Genomic DNA, 20,224 nt, shown 5'->3' with positions numbered 1-20,224 from the left:
TCGTTTCTTGATTGAAGATTTTTTCAATTCATATTTTCTTCATTATAGAGAAAGCTTTGGTTCAATCTTGGTTTCTCAGCCTTTGAATGGTGAGAACTATTATACGTGGAGCAGATCAATGTTGACAGTAGGGATGGCTGTTAGAATTGGTGCAATCCCAAAAGGGGGGGGGGGTAAATTGGAATTTTAAACTTTTCTCCTAGGTTGAACTAGATGTTGGCAAAATATTACAACCTAAGGTCTTTTAATGTAGTTCTAAATATGCTGATAAATATAATATACGAAAATTTAAATCAAGCGCATCATCCACATAATAACATATGTGTGCAGTAAATGTGAAGTGCGGAAATATAAACAAGCACACGATGTGTTATCGAGGTTCGGTTAATTGTGCCTACGTCCCCGCCTCTATCTCGCAAGCTCGAGAATTCCACTAATAGCTCGCTTAAGGGTGGAACGACACCGATTACAATCAGGTCAATTAGCACAGGGCTGACCTCAACCTTAACCAGGTCAATTAGCGGGGCTGACCTCAACCTACACGCCTTAATAGGATGACGCACCTAGCTTTCCTAACCGGGTCTAAGCCAATCCGGGACTATTCCAGGGCTAGTCTCCCTCTTCATGCCCGTGCCTGGAAATACAACAGATGTGTATTATAGTCAAACAGTACATTGATTGTGCTTTTGTGTAAAGCAGATATGTACCCAAATACGTGCAATTACATACACCAAAAATGATATAATATGTAAGCTCAGTATGATCCAATATTTCAACTTTCAGATATATATATATATATATATATATATATATATTTACTATCAGTGTAATAAATGTGTGAGAGTATCAATCAAGCAATCTTTGTATCACAAGATATTCAGGCAAGATGTTCACACAAAGATACTAGCCAAACAATATATATATGTATATTTCAATGAGTGGGTTTTCTCAATCGTATGATGCTTTAGTAATGTATATGTTTGGTTTGCAAAAAGATATTCAATTTTTGTATTCAGCAAAGGATATGTGAGTTAATGAATATTGCAACAAAGATTTTATCACATGACCAAATATCTCTTCAAATATTTTTCAAGATAAAGGCACAATAGATATTTGAAAATGTTTGACAAGTTTTTGCAATCCAAAAAAAAAAATACAAACTTCTCAAGATATTGCAATGAATATGCAATACTCAGAAGTTTTATATAAGTCTTCTTAGAAGAGATTTATTAACAAAGTCCCCTAAGAACACTTAGGTTTAGTTCCCGTAAAAATCAAATCAATCTAATCAGAATGAGAGAGCAAACCTTTCTAATCAAGCACTCAATCAACTTACAGAGATTTTGAGCAATAAAAGAAGGTAAGAATGAGTGATTGGGGCTTAGATATGAGTGTTATAAGATTTAAAAATATTAAAGAATTTCTCCTAATCAAAGTAGCTAATCCCACTCTAATTTTTACAAATGATCTCATATATATAGACATGGGAAGAGATATGACCGTTAGGGACCTATTTGGTATTATTAGGAAAGTTTAATGTCATTTCAAATATTTTAACCCTGCTTAAAAAATGTTTAACCGTGGTAAAAATCAGGGCAACCCGAGAGGTCCGGTCAACCAGAATAGTTTCGGTCGACCAGGGTTCATATGGTTCGGTTGACCAGGAGGTTTTTGAACTGAAGGCTCGGTCAACCAAAAGTGGGCGATTTCCCATTTCTCCAAGGTTTGTTCAACCGGGTCAATTTTGAACTGGCTAATTCAATCGACCAGATCATTGGGATTTTTCCTGAGGACCCTTGGTCGACTAGGTAGTTGGAGTACAAAATTGGCTCGGTCGACTAGATGGTCAAATTGTTGACCAGAGAGGGTTTTGGTCGACCGAGAGATTTGAACTACTATGGTTCGGCCGACCAGGGCCTTGGTCAACTGTTGAGCCAAGCCGGTTTCGGTTGACCGAGGCAGAATGAACTACCTTGGCCGGTTGACCGAAAGTGCACAATGTATGCATTTCGGTCCAGTCTTAAAATATAAAAACCTTATTCAAGTTTCTAACATATGCAAGTGCAAAGGTGAGTGTCCTAAAGTCACTAGGGGTCCAAAATAAAGGCACCAAAAAAGTCTGGTGTCGGTCGACCGAACCCTAAGGTCATTTTGCATTATGGTTGGTTTGAGTTTATGTATTATCATGCATGTGATGTGTGTGAGCTTATTACAAACCAAAGACCCTAATTAACTATTACAGACCAAATATGTAAATGAAATACATATTACAACACTGAATATAAATTGGTCTTTAGGCTTTACTTGCTTTGTGCCCATCTTGATCTTAACAATCTTAGTTCTTGCACAAAATCTCAAACACCCATTAGATACAATGAGTATTTGTCATAATCAAAACCGGGCGTGACCTATAAGGTCAATAGTGGCAAAACGGGTTCATGGGCTGGGTACGAGTGGATCATAAATGGGTTGAGGTTAAACGGGTTTAGGTTCGAGTTGACCCATTTATAAATGGGTCACAACCATTGTTGATTTTTTGAGTCTGATTTTGTTTTGATGTTGACAAACACAAGTGTCTCATGTGTGTACCTAGTATTTTGAACAAGTTCATAATTCAAAATGCACACACAAAAGAGAAAAATGGAAGTCAGAAAAGACTTCAAGCTCACATAATCCTGGTTGTTCTAGGAAGACTTGAAGAGCAAAAGAAGAAGAATATATTTATTGTATTTCTATTGCATTTAATTTTTTTCTTTGTTCTATAATAATGCATGCATCTACATGATATGGATGAAATGCTCAAAATGATCATAGACTGATCTTAGGGACCTAACCTTTCACACAAAACCTTTTTTATAAAAAGTAAAATCATACAAAAGGTTTAAAATAACTTTAGGATAAAAAATTAGGGCTAAAATGAATATTTTTTGGGTTAATTTAATAGCCTCAGTTGACCAACCCAGTAACGTTTAAATCACCACGGTTGACCAATTACACTGCAGGCCAGAAGTCAAAATGTTGACCATGTCTTGGGCGACCAACCTAAAATGAACATACCTTCCACAGTCGACCGAATCTAAAATTTTGACTTCTTTACTACCCCCACCCAACTAACCTTATGGTTCAAAAACACCTTGGCCGATTGACCCTTGTGAATCAGCAGACTGGCCTTAGGTCCGGGCGACAGAACCTACGAAGGTTTGGCAAATCACCTTGGCTCAGCTGACCAGTCATCACCCACAACCAACCGAACCTATTTCTAAAAACAAATTCGCTGTGAGTGTTTGGTCGACAGACGCTGAAGGTTAGCCAACCAAACCTCTCTGGTTGGGTTAATTTTTCAGCGTTAATCATGTTTTAATTTTAATCAAACATTTTTGAAAATGGCGAGCGTATCTCCAACAGTTATATTTTTCAGAAAAACTATAAATACCCCTTCCATTTGTTTAATTAGTAACTTTGATTAGCAAACTTTTTCTCTCTAATTTTTATTTAATCAAAGTTCCCCCACATAAACTTTTATTTCAAAAATCATTTTGGGATTAAATTTTCCATACTCTCCAACTTTTTTTTTACTTTCTTTGAAATGGTTTTTAAGAGAGTATTTTGTTTAGGCATTCATTTTTAAATGTGTTTTCATTGCAAAAATCTTTTGAGCTAAAAACCCTAACTTCCCATGAACTTATTTTTAACATCTTTACTTGGGAAATGGTCTTGAGGGTTTAAAGATCTTTGAAAGACACTTATTGCATATTTCATTTTTGAAATCAAAGATCATATAAATCTTTGATGTGCTTATCATATAAATCATTTTCAAAGATTGCAAAATCATTTTAAAAAACACTTATACTCTACTGAGCAAATTTCATATCATTAGAGAGTGCATTTTGAGTTTAAACGTGTACATCTTTGCTTGTATTTTTAGAAACATTTTATATGTACAAAAATATTTTTAATGTATTAGTTGGGTTTATCCCGTTAATTGAATTGAGAAGTCTCTGCCTTGTAAGGGAGACCTATTGGCTTCAGCCCGTAATTGAACTGGGGAGTCTCCGTCCTGTAAGGGAGACCAGTTCGGCTCAGGCTGGTAATTGAGCTGGGATATTCCTCACCCCATAAGGAGAGGTGTGAAGGTTGGGGTCAGCCCTATAATCTGACTTGGGGTTTACCTTATCTCGTAAGGAAAGGTTGTAAATGGCTTCTGCTCTACTCGTTTAAGCAAGTAGGGATAGTGGAATCTTTGGGGGTTATGTCCAAGGTAGGGACGTAAGCTAGTTTAGCCGAACCTCGATAATAAATATCGTGTGTCACTCTCTCTCTATCTCATTTAATTACTACACTTTAGTATCCATATGTGTATGCTTTCTTATTTACTGTTATAATTATTCGCTTGCACACATTTAATTTAAATGAGATATGTTGCACACGTGTATGTCTGTACTAATTGCCTAATCATTTTACATACACGCTTTTAATATTGAATGGGATATGAGTTGTGGTGAATCGGAAAATATTTAAATTAGTCAAAAAGTTTTAAAACCCAATTCACCCCCCCCCCCCCCTTTTGAGATCACACCAATTCCAACAACCATGTAAACCCTAACCTGCTCGTTTAATAAACGAGCGGGTTATGGGTTACCCGTTTAAAAAAACTAATTTATTAATTTATTTTTGTAAATTTCATATAAAATGACATTTAAAAACACACTCCATTTTATTTATTAATATCTAAATAAAAATAACATAAAATGTAAATGGCTACGAGTAGATTTGCATTTGCGTCTCTGGGACTGGTAGTCTAGGACCCAAAGGCCAAAATGAACGAAGAACAACTACAACAAATCTTGAGGGAGCTTTCATCCGTGATGGAACAAGTTGAATTACCATCGTCCGAGCGTGTGAGGGTGAGGGAGATGGCATTGTTGACGACTTGGCGTGCAGCGTGCTGGGAAGAATGTGCAAGGGCGCATAGGCACGGTAGTGGAGTGGAGCTGGGGCTTGTGGAGGAGTGGAAATGTGGATAAGATAGCAGAAGGTAGTTGCGGCCTATAGGAATTAGGGTTTTATCACATTCTCACTAGGGTTAGTGGGTTAATGGGTTTATATATAGGAATAGGGGCCAAATAAATGGGTCACTCGGTGAGTGACCTGACCTGAACCTAGGTTGACCTATTTATAAACGGGCCGATTCTGGGTTGACCCATTTATAAACTGGTTGGCTTGTATAAAACCTGAACCTGATTTAAATGGACGGGTCATGGGTCACCCATTGGGTTTCGACCCATTTTGCTACCCCTAGTTGATAGCTCTCAATGCCAAAAACAAGATGGGTTTTGTGGTTGGAACTTTTTCTCAACCTAAAGATTAGTCTGATCCATTGTACATTCTATGGTTTCATTGCAACAACATGGTTCTTTCATGGATCTTGAATTCTCTCACACGAGAAATTGTTTTTCTTTTTTTATTACATAGGAACTTCAGTCACCAACAAGCCCTTTGGACTCCCTGGTGCAGCACCAAACCTACGGATCAGCATCCTCCCTCTAGGTCTCGCTGATCAGGTAAAGTCCAGAATGTGGACACGGCTTCCGTGCATCAGTTGGACTTTTTGCTAACCCGATCCCCGGGACACATCTCCATTACCATCCATGATCCCTACTGGCTCACAGAGAACTCTCACCATCCACAGTCCCCACTAGCTTACAGAGCAAACTTTCACCATCCACGGTCCCTACCGGCTCACAGAGTAAATTCTCACCATCCACAGGTACCGTTGGCTCTGTGAGTGTATCTACCTAGAATTGAACCTCCGATGCTCCTTCTTACATGCTGATGCCTTTCCACAGCTCCATGCCCGTGGGGGCCACACGAGAAATTGTTGCTAGTGTTATTAGTAGTACTTCGATTACTGAAGAAGTTTGGAGGAATCTGAAAATCAGATTCACACAAGATAATGGCCCCAATTTTTTTCAACTCAAGAAAGATCTTGCTTCATTAGTTCAAGATCAATCTTCTGTTTGTTCTTATTACATGAAATTAAAGTTGTATGGGATGAATTTTCTACTGTGAAACCAATTCCTAGTTGTTCTTGTAATCCTGGATGTTCTTGTGGAGCTTTAAAAACAGTGATGGAGCAACATTAAAAGCAATATGTTCTTCAATTTTAATTTGATGGGTCTGAATGATTCGTGTACACATATTCTAGGGCAAATTCTGCTCATGGATCCAATGCCATCCATTGATAGAGTTTTATCTTTCAATTTACAAGAAGAAAAGCAAAGAAAGGTGGAGGGATCATCCTTGATGACTAAGACTACTGCTTTATTTAGTAAGAATGTTCCTGGAGCAATCGCTAAGAATCATCAAAAGCAACGTCCCACACTAGTTTGTACTCATTGTGGTCTCACTGGGCATACAGTTGACAGATGCTACAAGTTACGATATCGTCAGAATCCAAGAACCAAAACATCTTCTGCGCATCAAGTTTCATTATCTTCCAATGACCCAGATGGTTCTTCAACAAATCCTCAGTTTCCTTTCACCAAAGAACAGTGCCAACAACTTCTTATTTTCTACAACCCTCTTCACAAACACCTCAACCCACAGCCATGAATACTATGAGCAAATCATTTGTTGTTTCAAACTCTTTGAGTTTATCAAGTATGATTAATCTACCTAATTTTGTTTCTAATCAATCAAATTCATGGATAATTGATAGTGGTGCTACTGATCACATGGTCAGTTCTATTTTGCATCTCACTACAATTACCTTTGTTATAAACACATCAGTTAAATTGCCTAATGGAACATGTGTTCTTATTACAAATATTGAAACTATGAAATTTTCAAATTCATTACTTCTTGATAATGTTCTATATGTCCCTTCTTTCTCTTTTAAACTCATTTCAGTCAAAAGACTCAAAAAATTCTTGTTGTTTGTTGTTGTTTTTTTTTTTTTTTTTTTTTCTCATTCTTGTTTTATACAGGACCTACACTCATGGTAGACGATTGGAGTGGCTAAGCAAGTAGCTAGACTATATATGCTGCAAGCATCTAATATAAATTCTAGTGTTCTTTTCTGTTATAAATCTTTCTTCTTTTGATCTTTGGCATTTTAGACTAAGCGATCCTTCTCTTCATTAGATTCAAAAACTACAAAATTGTTGTCTGATATACATACTTCTTCAAATTTCAATTCTAATATCTGTCTATTGGCAAAACATAAATGATTGCCATTCCATACTAGTAATTCCATTAGAAATAAAATTTTCGATTTCATACATTGTGATATCTGGGGTCCTTACTCTGTTGAGTCAATTACTAGTTTTAGATATTTTCTTACAATTGTGGATGATCATTCACATTGTACTTGGGTATATCTAATGAAAAATAAATCTGACATTCGCTTTCTAGTTCAGTCATTTTTTAACCTCATAAAGACACAATTTGATATTCATATCAAAATTGTAAAGACAGACAGAGGGGCTGAGTTTGATATGCTTGAATTCTACTCTTCTAAAGGAGTCTTGCATCAACAAACATGTGTTGCTACACCTCAACAAAATGTAGTTGAGCATAAGCATCAACATCTATTAAATGTGGCAAGATCTCTTAAATTTCATGCTAATTTACCCCTTGTTTTTTGGAGTGAATGTGTTCTTACAGCAACTTACTTAATCAATAGAACACCTTCTCATCTTCTATCTGATAAAACACCATATGAGGTGTTATTTTCAAAATCACCAATTTATACTCATCTCAGAGTATTTGGTTATCTCTATTTTGCATCTACTATATCTCATAATCATTCTAAATTTGCACTTAGAGCTCATCCTTGTGTTTTTATTTGATATCCATGTGGCACCAAGGGATACAAACTCTATAATTTAGAAACCAATGTCATTTTCTTAACCAGAGATGTAATTTTTTGAGAATTTGTATTTCCATTCAAAGCTGGTTATGATCTTCCCACTCCATCAGTAATCATACTAGTTCCTCAAACAGATGATCTCATTCCTATTAATATATTCATATATCCTATACCTCAAAACCATTCAAAACATTCCTTCTCCATAAATGAACCAGTAAATACTTCAGCTCCAACTACTTCTCAGAAAAATCTTGATTCTACTACTTCACAGCTTAAGATTAGAAAATCCACTAGAATTCACAAAAATCCATCATATCTTGCAAATTACCATTGCAACTTAGCTAATATTGCATATGCCACTTCATCGTCTGATTTTATGAGTAATGGTCTTCTCTTAGGCACTCAATATCCAATTTCTAATTTTCTATCATATTCTAATATTTCTTGTTCTCATAAAGCATTCACACTTTCTATTTCTTTGCAAAAAGAACCAACATTTTTTCGACAAGCCTTTCAACACACTCAATGGTGTAATGTCATGGTTGATGAAATTCAAACTTTAAAAGAAAACTTGGACTATAACTCGTTTACCTCCTAACAACCAAGTTGTTGGATGTAAATGGGTTTACAAGATTAAATATAACTTTAATGGTTATGTGGAAAGATACAAGGCACGATTAGTTGCAAACGGCTATACATAGCGGGAAGGATTGGACTGCTTGGAAACTTTTTCACCAGTTGCCAAGTTAGTTACTGTACAAGTTTTGTTAGCCATAGCTGCATCCAAAACAGGTCTTTGCATCAACTAGATGTCAATAATACATTTTTGCATGGAGACTTGGAAGAGGAGGTGAACATGTCCTTACCTCCTAGTTTTCATTACAATATGAAAGGATCATTTGCCCAGGAGGAGTTTCTACTGTTTGCTCTAGCTAATTCCACTAACTCTCAGCTTGTGTGCAGACTACGTAAATCTTCATATGGTCTTAAGCAAGCATTAAGAGAGTAGATCTCTAAGTTTTCATCTGCCTTGCTAGCTTATGGTTTTGTTCAATCTTCAGCTAATCACACGTTGTTCACTCGACATAAAAATAATTCATTCATTGCATTGCTATCTATGTAGATGATATCATCATTACCAATAATGAGGATGATGTCGTAGCTGATTTAAAGAAGGTTCTTCATTCTTAGTCTAAGCTCAAAGATGTCGGACCTTTGAAGTAATTTCTTGGTCTTGAGATTGCTCGTTTCACAAAAGGCATTGCGATTTCACAAAGGAAGTACGCTATTGAAGTATTGTCTGATCTAGGATATTTGGCATGTAAACCAACTTCATGTCCTATGGATAAGAACCTGAAAATATCTAAAACATAAGGTGAGCCTCATATTAAAGTAAATAATGATACAAGATTTTTAATGAATTCATATGATGAATAGATCAAAAATGATCTCTTCGTCAATATGTCTATTTTTTGTGAGATGAAGTAATAGAAGCTTTTGTATTATTGCTGATTTTTTTTAAATCAATATATTCATATATAAATGTTGTTATATATTTATTATACTATATTTATTTTATTCTTAAGAATAAATATTTTTTATTAGTTCAGCTAGGAGGAAAATCAAAGAGACAGGTGCTAAAAAAAAAAAAACCCCATTGATGTCCTTTCTGTGTATAAAAATAGACACATTTAAAGCTATTTTTCTAAATGTTGGCTTATAATAAATAGAGGCCATTTAGTTGTGGAGAAAACTTTTTATTTTTAATTTTCTTAAATACCAAAAAGATAATTAATTTTCCAATTTGATTGCATTGACATAAACAAATTGAAAAATAATAAAAGGTTTCGGGACTATTGAATTATGTAAATCATTTTTTTTTTCATTTATATAGCATCAATTTTTTAATTTTCTAAATTTGTAAGAAAAAATTGAAACTATTTTTTTTATTTCTAAATATATCATTTGTTATCATTTGTTAGCATCAAAATCTTATCTTAAATTTAAATTTGTACAATCTTAGATGAAATATATTACAAAGTTATATTTTTTAATAGCAACACAAATCCAAATTTGAAATTTTAAAATCCATGTTCTTATTAAATAACTTTTTAACAATTTAAAAATAAATTATCTTTTTTCTAACTATTTTGAAATAAGTTTTTTTTCCGCATGACTAAACAAACCCTTTATTTTCAACATTTTTAATATGCATCTTGAAAAAAATAAAAATATAAACCTCAACTTTTTATTTTTTTTTTCAAAAATTAAAAATAAAAATGAAAAATATTTTTCACCCCTGGGCTATTGGAGTACGGTGAAGGAAGATTATCTCTTCAAATGTTGCTACATAGACACTTCACATCCCCATTTTCTTACAAAATAATTCAGGATTTCGAGTTCATTAAAAATAAAATATTTACTTGCCTTCCATGATATCTGGAAAGTAGCTTTACAAAGTAAAAATATCTTAACCTTATATTTGAAGATACCTTAACTTTGAAATTATATTACACTTGGATAATATGCAATACAAAATTATATCCAGATTTATCCAAATTTATGATATAAAATTTATTAAATCCATATAAAATATACAACACAATTTTCCTTCAAAAGTGCTCCATCTTCTAAAAGATAAAAACATTATGAAATACATTTAGCTTAGGTAGGATGTCATGTTCATTTCGTAAATGTTCTGAATCGAATAGAAGATGGAACATTACAAAATACATTTGATTTTGTAAACGTTCGGATTCAAAATCCAGGGAACACTATTTGAGGAAGATCAAACAGAGTGTATCCCTGTATATCCTGCAACAGAACCGAGTACATTGACCATAATGTATGATGTTGCCAAATTAGCTGGAAAGTTACGTACCCACTGCCTTCATACTTGGGTCGGAGAATCTCGATTTTTGTATTCATAGATCGAGATAAAAAATAGAAACAGAATGACGATTTATTGATTTAAGGGTCTATTCCAGCACGGTTTGAAGAATGAAAGGTGAGATGATGAACTCCAAGGAGTCCACTACATTACATAATCCACATTAAGGTACATGAAAATTAACTAGTCACAATTGTTTTTTCCGTTGTGTATAGACATGCATCGATATGCATTGCTCTGTTACTGGGAGCCAGACCACACCTGGAAAGCCCCAACTGAGTTTCCTGTATACTTTTTATTTGGCGACTGCAGAATAAAGTGTATACCGACTCCTGGGAGAATGTCTTTTCCGCCCACTACATTTTTAACCTCTTACCCTCATAGATTTGTCTTTGGTTTGCTTCCTGCAGCAATACGCCTTGACACTGACCGCATAGTCACAAATTCCTCTGCTGCTGATGGGTGTATGCCCACCTATTGGAAAATCCAAAGACATTTTGACCAAAGGGCACAAAAAATTGTTAAAATGAGAGAAAAGATGCAACTTCAGTAAAAAAACATTCCATAAATTCAGGAAAAATAAACTCAAAAAAATGCAGAAATATTTGCCAAATTCTTAGAAAATATTTTCAAGTAAACAGACATGTGCACAAGTTTATACTCCCGCACCTTTTCTTTTTTTTTTTTTCCAACTTTTTTTCCTATTTTTTCCTTTTCAATTATCAGCATCATCATTGTTATTACGGGAGTGATGGGGTGGTATTTCAGCTAATAAATGAAAAACTAAATAAATAAAAGGATTGAAGACTATTTGCAGAATGCAAAATATCAGCCACCAGCCAGCCACAAATATGAAATAACCCCTTAAGGATTATGATGATGTTCTGAAGATATACACAGATCAACAAGGTGGCTTCATTTAGGTGTGGTGGGGACTTCAATTTTCTGAATTCAAGAAATTATTTTTAAGAAACGCTCCCAAGTCCCTTACCCATTCTTGTGGGACTTCTTGCATGGATACATCCAAAATTATCATTAGACAAGACGAAAATGAGGGCATAAAAGACCATTGGTTAATGGAACTCGGTCGAATCTCTAATTTAACTAAAAATATTTGATACATGAATTTTCTCAACTAAACGGGTTGAATTTTGGCATACTAAGAATCGATAGAACCAAAATTTAATCTTGTAGAATAAGAGTAATGGTTCACGAAGAAGAAGAAACTAGTTTGTGTGCCGATAGATGCAGGTCTGCAAAAGGGTTTTCCTTGAAACTTCGTATGTGTAATTGAGAGTTGCCTCCGCTGGGGTAGGCTTGCTTGAGGTCGATGTCATCTGGTCCGCAAAGAGTATAGTATCTTTCAGAGATAAGATTTCATTGCCTGTGTGTGCTTGGATTCCCAAGGGGGCACATCTTGCTCAGAATGAGTTGACCCAACTTCAAGAAGGGCTTATTGAGCCAACAAAATCACAATGGACCTGCGAGGCTTTCTATGTCAACAACAAAACCGAGGAAAGCTTAGACTTGTCGTCAATTACCAGCCCCTCAACCATTTCCTCGCTGATGACAAATTCTCATTTGCCAAATCAGGCTAATTCTCGCAATTATTAGAGGCCTAGGTCTTCTCAAAATTTGACTTGAAAGTGGGTTTCTGGCAATTAGGCCTAGGTCTTCTCAAAAGATGACAGACCCAAGACGGCTTTTTGCATACATAATTTTCACTACCAATGAACCGTCAATGCCATTTGGGCTTAAAGTGGCCCCGTCCATATTCCAACGAGCGATGATTAAAAAAACAAAAGTCAGTCCTTAAGGTAGCTGTACTGGCGTGGTCTCTGCCTCTGGTTTGTAATGAAGGCACAAGTCTATGGTTTATGCAGGATCATGTCGTGTTGATTCGTAGGCTCTAGTGAGGTACCAAAGAAGAAGGAACGCTTCTTTAGGGAAGATTAAATAGGATAATATGGGGACCCAAACACCATTAATATATGGAAAAAATGGGTGCCAGTCTAAATATTTACTGGTGCATCAACTAGTCCAAACTTTGAGAGGCGGAGAGATTGGAGACCTTGGATCATTCTGGTTGTTTCCTTTGTATATGGTGTGACCAAGAATGCTATCTTGGAATTTACTGGGAAGGGATTGGACAAGTTGCGAGAGAGATTGGCGAGAAGAGGATGCCATGGGATCTAGAGAAGCATTAATCTTATCTCTGAAAGATACCACACTCTCTGTGAACAACCATTCTTTTGATCTAACAGCCCCTCCGGAAAATCAAGATGCTCTCCTCGTTAATTATGATACTACTCTTGTTCCGAGCCATGTCCACATCCGAATAGTCATGAACAAACCCAGACTAAAGGTCTCATTCCAAGCATCCATTTTCCTTTGAAGCCATTAGAGATTAAGATCTAAGGTGCCCTTGACCAAAACTACACACTGCTCCTGTATCAAAGAACGCAATGACTTTCGGAGCCTTTAAGCTGCCATGGCTTTGATACCAAATAAGCACTCAGTGTAGGATCGTAAGCAAGAAATTGGAAGAAAGCCTGAAAGATCTGTTTGTTCACATTGCTGGAAAGCAAGGGCAGAACTAATGAAAGGGGCTACCCTCGAAGAGGTCATTGGAAGAGTTGTTTCTAAATTTATTGGAAGATTAAGAATTTGGTGGATAAACCTTGGAGACTACAGGCAATTGCAGATATCACAAGTACCTAATATTGATGTTTTCATATCCACAATCATCGAGAACTGGATCACTTTGATTCTCCAAATAACTTTAATTGTGAGTTGCCAGTGTAACTTTACAGAAGATAAGCATGCAATCTGGTGGAGGAAGAAAATGAACGGAGAAATTGCACCAAAAAAGTTGGATAACCATTGAAACTAATAAATTACCTGGTTGTCAGCTTGATGAGTGGATCAGGCGATTCCCCTTCTGCAAGTCAATGACCCAGCAACATCTCTGTGTAAACCAGATCTCCAACCAAATCAAAGGATTGCCATATTCTTGGAGTGAGATGGAAGGGGTGGAAAAACAGAGGAAACCTTGATCAAGAGATGAGGACAGACCAAAGTGAAAAATGGTATTCACTTTGTACAGAAGGAATCCCCTGCCACAAAATAATATAAAATAGTGGAAACTTGAGAGGGCAACATATCAAATTTGCCAAGTTGCAGGGAAGGGCAAAATAACCAACAGATGGAAGCTTGGAGTGCAAAGGGAAAGATCAGAGGAAGAAGAACAACAAAATGATTGGGGAGCCACATTTTGAAATACTTTCTGGAAGTATTGACGAAGTGGGGAAAGATAAAGAAGGGGAAACATTGAAGAAGCAATGGCTTCTGCCAGAAGCTAAGAATTGTGATTTAGAGCCTCAAGGATGTAATGGTAACAATATATTGGTTAATTTGATTATTTGGTTAACTAAAATGCCTAATTGAAATGCAGCCCGGTGCACAAAGCTCCTGCGTATGCGAGGTTCGGGGAAGGGGTGGACCACAATGCCTAATTGAACAGAAAATCAAATTAGCTAGATTCCTATTAATTCTCATAACAGAACTTATCAAATTAACCAATTACTAAATAGAGTAAACTGAATTTTTCATTCTACTTTGTTTGGTTTTAATGAACGTTGCACAGCCCTAGATAAAAGACACTACAAACAAAATTACATGTTTTTTCAAATTAAGATTGGCCTAATTCAATTCTTTTTTGATATTTTTATTTTCACCAGAACAAGTTTATCACAAAAAAAATTCAATTCCAAAGGTAAAAATTTTCCATAAATAATTCAATGGGCTAAACCCTCCAGTGTGTTTGCCACACACTGGGTTCAAATCAAAAGGAAGAAGAAAGGCAGGGAGAGAGAGAGAGAGAGAGGGAGAGGGGGAGGGGGAGGGAGAGGGGGAGGGGGCTTGGACACCAAGATTTGGAATGTCTTGAAGCTCACATGAACTGTGATAGCCATATGAATATATAAGAGCAAACCTTTTCAAAGAAAAAAAACCAGAGCGAGTTCAATCTTCAATCTAAGGGAAGTCCGCAACAGGGATTTTAGGCACTGTTTCGTTCGCAAGATAAACAAAACTCCCATGGGAAGATATTCTCGGGAGTATCATAACCTTGGAATGGGACACCAACCTCATGAGAACATTATTTTTTTTCCATTTGCATTATAAGATTCCTAGGACTCTACACAGAATGCCTATATCATTGTGATCATGAGAATCCTAGCAGGCATTTCAATAAGAATACTATTATATCCTTAGCCTCTGTCTGAAATCGGCACAAAATGGCCTCAAAATTTGAACAGTAATGTTATATTATTATAACATATTAGTAATATTACTTCCATTCTTTTATTGATTTCCATTTTATTATTATAATAATTTATTATTATAAATATAATAATTATGGGGGTATTAAAGTCCATCCGCCCAAATTTGCAGGGAATTTGGCCCCCAAAATTGAATGCCCATGGGAATGAAATTCCCCTGAAAATCATCCATGGGGAGCATGAGAGTGGGATTCATGGACATTCTCAAGAATGTTGAAAGATTTCATGAACAATGGCACCTTAACATCATCCCTTAAAATACTATCCACAATGCTCAGCAAAATTCAGTTTATTAAGTCAACAGATCATGATGAGTAGCATAGAATATTGGTGGAGATATTTTGGAGTAGGCTTATAAGATTCAAAATCTACAGAGAGAATTCCGGCTTACTGTGCTGTCAAACTGTGCCTTGGTTGCTCCACACTTGAGTGCAACAGCAATGCCCTGCAGAAAACCCCAGAAACTAAATATTCAAACAGTTGATACAAAAAAAAGAGAACAAAATCAAAGTTCCAGGAAAACCATAGGCAATCATTGAGTAGGATTCCAATTCAATAAATTGATTTTAGTGCATGCTCAATTCTTGATAAATTGATTCCTTATGAGTCCACCCCACATCCCCAAGACATGCATCATTTTATGGTGTTCATAAATATTCAAATTCCAAGTCACATTCATATAATAAATGGCCCTATCTGCAACAAGGTAGAAAGGCATTCTGGAAAATTGAAACAGCCAAAAGCTCCACCATAGCTCCCCTGGTTGGACACGTCCATTTAGTGTTGGATTGCCCCATTCAAATAAAATGAAAAGAATGAGAAAGGCAGAAAACCTTGGGTGTTTGACTGCTCCACTGGACCAAGGAAAACTACTGCTTTTCAGTTGGCGTTCTATTTTATTTTATATTATTATTATTTAAGTTTGGCATGATTTTGAAGGATGATGACTGCAGACATATCAGGCATGGAACACAAGAAAACATTTCATTTATAATGTTTCAAAATATTTCTTTACTTATTACATGCTAGTTCAGTCCCAACATATGACCACCAATATTAATTTTTTGGATACATTATGAACACAAAAGCTAAAACAGATTATTCCTTAATTGTTAGATATTGCATATTAACACAGAAATGCAAATCTTTCAAGGATCATGCTGACATTGAATTTAAATGACAATATTCATTGTTCTGTACATATCTTTTCATACAATCATTTAATTAGAACAGTGGTGTAAAGATTAAGATATGGGGTAGCAGAGAAGTGGCTTCTAAGGCACATCAGAGAAGTGGCTTTTAAGACACATTACAAATATGAATATGACTTTCATTTAGGGTTTATTTACCCCCGCCACAATTGGTGTGCAATGAGTTCAAACCATGGTTTTAAAAACTGGACTGGTGACTGACCTGTTGAAGCCTTCGGGTCAATCAGGTAGATTGGACCAGCAGGCCAAATCAGTGATCAAACCAGTGATGTCAGCACAGTTAAATAATATATATTGATATATTACAAGTGTATGTATAAATGCTACAAAACAAACGATAATATTGTTACAAAAATAAAACTACACTGATCCAATGTATATAAAACAAAAAATTTTGATTAAAATCACATATATCAACAAGTAAAAAAAAAATACATAAATTTTAACCATCTAAAAAAAAAAATTGAAGCTTGAAGTACCTTTTTCTTTATTTGTTATAAAAAATATTCTTTGTTTATATTTATTTACACTCAGTCAAAAACAAAACAAATATTTGAAGTTGTGGCCATTCTTTAAAATTTATATTTATTTTGAGTTAAAAATAAAACAACATAAATATATTTGAAGTTGTTGTGGGCAGGTGTTTGTGTGCGTAGTATGATTAATATTTAATGTTTCCATAAATTGAAACAACCAGTTGGCATGGTGGTACTACAGAGAGTATACTCGCGCTTGTCCTGGATTCAATTCCAGGGGCTGGCAAAGAGCCAGAGGTGGGTTGACCCACCTTCAACCCCAGTTCAGCCTGGTTCCGTTTGGTTCATACCAGGTCAGCCAGGTCTAGTCCAGTTCGCATCAATTCCAGTTCTGCAAGGCTTACAGGACCGGCCTGAAGGCTGGTTCTGGTTGAACCCGGTCGGACTGGCAGGTCCGGTTCAGGTTCAAAATAATGGTTCAAGCAAATAACTTGTAAGATGCAGTGCAGCAGCTATCTACCTACATTTTCCCAACAAAGACAGACACTTGAACAATTTCTATAGTTGTATTATTCTTACACTTCTTGGTTTTGATTCTTTCTAATCACAATGATAGGGAGGTGGAGGAACTTACTTTCTATTTTTTATTCTAGTCAGTTTTTCTTTTCCTTGGACAACGGTCTTCTGATAGTTTAGGTTCCATTTCCTGCAAATCCTTCTACTCTGATCTTGTTCTGACCCTAGCCACTAGTCCTTTCGTATTGAACAAATTTATTTGGATGGCCAAGCCTCCTATTAAAATTAAGACTTTAATTTAGTGCATGATTTTGAATAGGACAAATTACCAATGATTACATGAGAGTAGGCCTAATAAGTCTCCATCACCTAATATATGTTTTATGTGCAAGTGAGACCATTGCAATCATTTTCTGCATTAACCCTATGTTTGGAGGTTGTGGTATCTTATTCTCACATTGATGGGGAAAGTTGGGTGTAACCAAGTACTGTGGAGGAGTTGACGTCTAAGATTTCAGGCATAGAAAAAAATTGTAGGACCGTATGGGCTTCTGCTCTATTGGCTATGCTGTGGTGCCTTAGCTGGAAAGGAATTTGAGGATCTTCCAGGACAAGGCTGTACCTCTTCACTTGCTTAAGGATAGCTTTTTCACCTCATATTTGGCAACCTCCATTGTATAATCTCTTCTTCCTTCTAAAATAGTTTTCTTTTCCTATTAGAAAAACAAGTCCTGCTCAATTGAACCTTGCTCACAGGATCTGCTTGCAATACTTTATTGTACTTTGGAGCACCACAGTACTCGAAGAATGTATTATACATATTTGCAAGTTGCTATGCCCATCCGCCAATCTGCACCATCTGATCTGGTGGATTTTTTTGAACTCTCCAGATTACTCTACTTTGTGACACCTGATCACAACTTTTAGATGAAACTTAGATTGAGCTACTAGGCTTGTTGGGTGTAATATTCATGTGGAACTTGTATGAGATCTGCATATATATATATATAAACACCTCAAGCCGCTCCCGCTCTGTGCAGTAGATAAAATTTGCAGTGTCGGAAAAAAGAAAATAAGATGAAATAGCAGGGGAAGGATCTTTCTTGTAATATCTGCTTGCAGTGTTTTTCTGTACCCTACAGCCCCAATCCCTCTTGCATTTGTAAAGACTATAGTGCTTATATCTGTTATTGGCATAGTCTTAAACTTCAATGAAATTGTCAAAATTTTTGCATTTCACCACCCTCGAAATAAAAAATGGCAGTCAATTTCCATCTTACAAAACTTCTGTCAATATTTCAACACATCTAAAATTTATTGAAATCTAGAACTTTTAGCAAAAACCTGTCAAAATTTTATCTATAGAATGATTTTACTGTTGAAATCAAATGTGAGAATTAAACACAAGGTGAAAGCTCTCTTTTAATTTCTCTTTTTTTTATAAAAAAAAAATTATATTGAAACCATTGATTATTACAAGGGGTTTTGAATTTACACGAAAATTTATAATTACACATCAGCAACAACATTTTATTTAAATCATTTATGTCTAAATTATTTTTATTTGTATAACAACCAATATTTAGCTGATTTATGAATTACATTTATATTCATTAAATATGTTTAATACGAATATTATATTATGGCTACTACACCTCATACATAATACCTGTCATTGAGGTATTTAATTTATAATATAGTAGTTCTAAAACTAGCATTATTATTTTTATTAACCATTTCTAAATTTTCATAAAATAATTCCATGCTTTACCAGTAGTTTCCATCACTTTTGAAAATTGACATCGAAGTCAAAAGTTCTATCAAAATTTCTGTACTTTTGAAGCTTTAAAATTTTACCTGAAATTGAAATTTAAATCCTATTGGTTGTTTGATATTATTACATGTGTTAGTAAGTGGTTTTCAGTAAAAGTATCGTTAGGGGTGTACAAAATACCGAAAATCGAACTGAAACCGAAACATTTGACATCTCGGTTTGGTGTTTTGGTTTCAGTTTTTGTTTCAGTTTTGAATTTTACGAAAACCGATTTTCGGTTCAGTTTTGGTTTCACAGAAGAACTGAACCACAAAAACCAAAAAACCAATTAATATGAAAACATATATTTTAATTATGCATACATAAATATGAGTATATTAATTTTACCAAATAATTGATTGAGCCAGCTTGAGATTTTTGGTTAAGGGAGGGCTTTTATACAAAAACAGAGCCCCCCCCCCCCCCCCCCAAATGTTCCTTCTTTTTGATGTGGGACAAGAGATTAAGAGAGTGAAGAGATGCCAAGGCAATGGGCATTGCCGTTGGGAACTAAATGTCCCACATCGGCCAGAGGAAGAAGGGAAGAACCTCCCCCCTCATATAAACCTGAATCCCAGCCCTCACTCAAAGCAATCTTGCACGTGTTGACATCTTGGCTCAGAAGTGCCCATCTAATTAATTGGATGGGCCATTAAAGGCCATACAGCCCATTGCCCAAATCTGTATTGGTGCCAAACACCTGGGCTGGTCTTAGTGTTTTAAAAATTAAATAACCAAACCAAAAATTTTCGGATTATGGTTTACGGTTTGGTTTTGGTTTGAGAAGTTAAAACCATTTAGATCAGTTCAGTTATTGGTTTTACCCTAAACCGAACCAAATAAAACCGATTACAAGGAATCGTGGTCATTTAAGGTGCTTTGCATTTATTTATAAATAGAGAAGGAGATCCATCACTATGAATAAGTTCTCAAATTTTCACAACATCGTTAACATGGTATTACAGTCATGGTTGCCACAAGGTCCTAGGCTCTTGTTGGCTGCGTTTATTGTATGATGTTAAAATTAACTTATTGCCTATAATGGTTGTCTTTATTGTTTGTTTATCTTTCCATGCTGTGAGATGATGAAGTACCCTCCAACAGA

At 35.5% G+C, this 20,224-nt stretch overlaps 1 protein-coding gene across 2 annotated transcripts in view; it reads right to left on the bottom strand.

Moving 5' to 3' along the window:
• Nucleotides 1-10,814: 10,814 nt before the first annotated feature.
• Nucleotides 10,815-20,224, bottom strand: part of LOC131151783 (glutathione reductase, chloroplastic) — a 108,311-nt gene continuing 98,901 nt past the window's right edge. For both annotated transcript variants that reach the window (XM_058103199.1, XM_058103201.1), the window contains exons 16-17: nucleotides 15,495-15,548; nucleotides 10,815-11,234 (exon numbers count right to left, since the gene is read on the bottom strand). In XM_058103199.1, coding sequence (XP_057959182.1) covers nucleotides 11,139-11,234; nucleotides 15,495-15,548 — 150 coding nt within the window. In that variant the 3' untranslated portion in view covers nucleotides 10,815-11,138. The remainder of the gene's footprint in view (nucleotides 11,235-15,494; nucleotides 15,549-20,224) is intronic.

This window comes from Malania oleifera, chromosome 3 (genome assembly GCF_029873635.1).
Source record: "Malania oleifera isolate guangnan ecotype guangnan chromosome 3, ASM2987363v1, whole genome shotgun sequence".
Classification (NCBI taxonomy): domain Eukaryota; kingdom Viridiplantae; phylum Streptophyta; class Magnoliopsida; order Santalales; family Ximeniaceae; genus Malania; species Malania oleifera.
The sequence above is the reverse complement of the archived record's forward strand: the minus strand, read 5'-3'. Positions and strand labels throughout refer to the sequence as shown.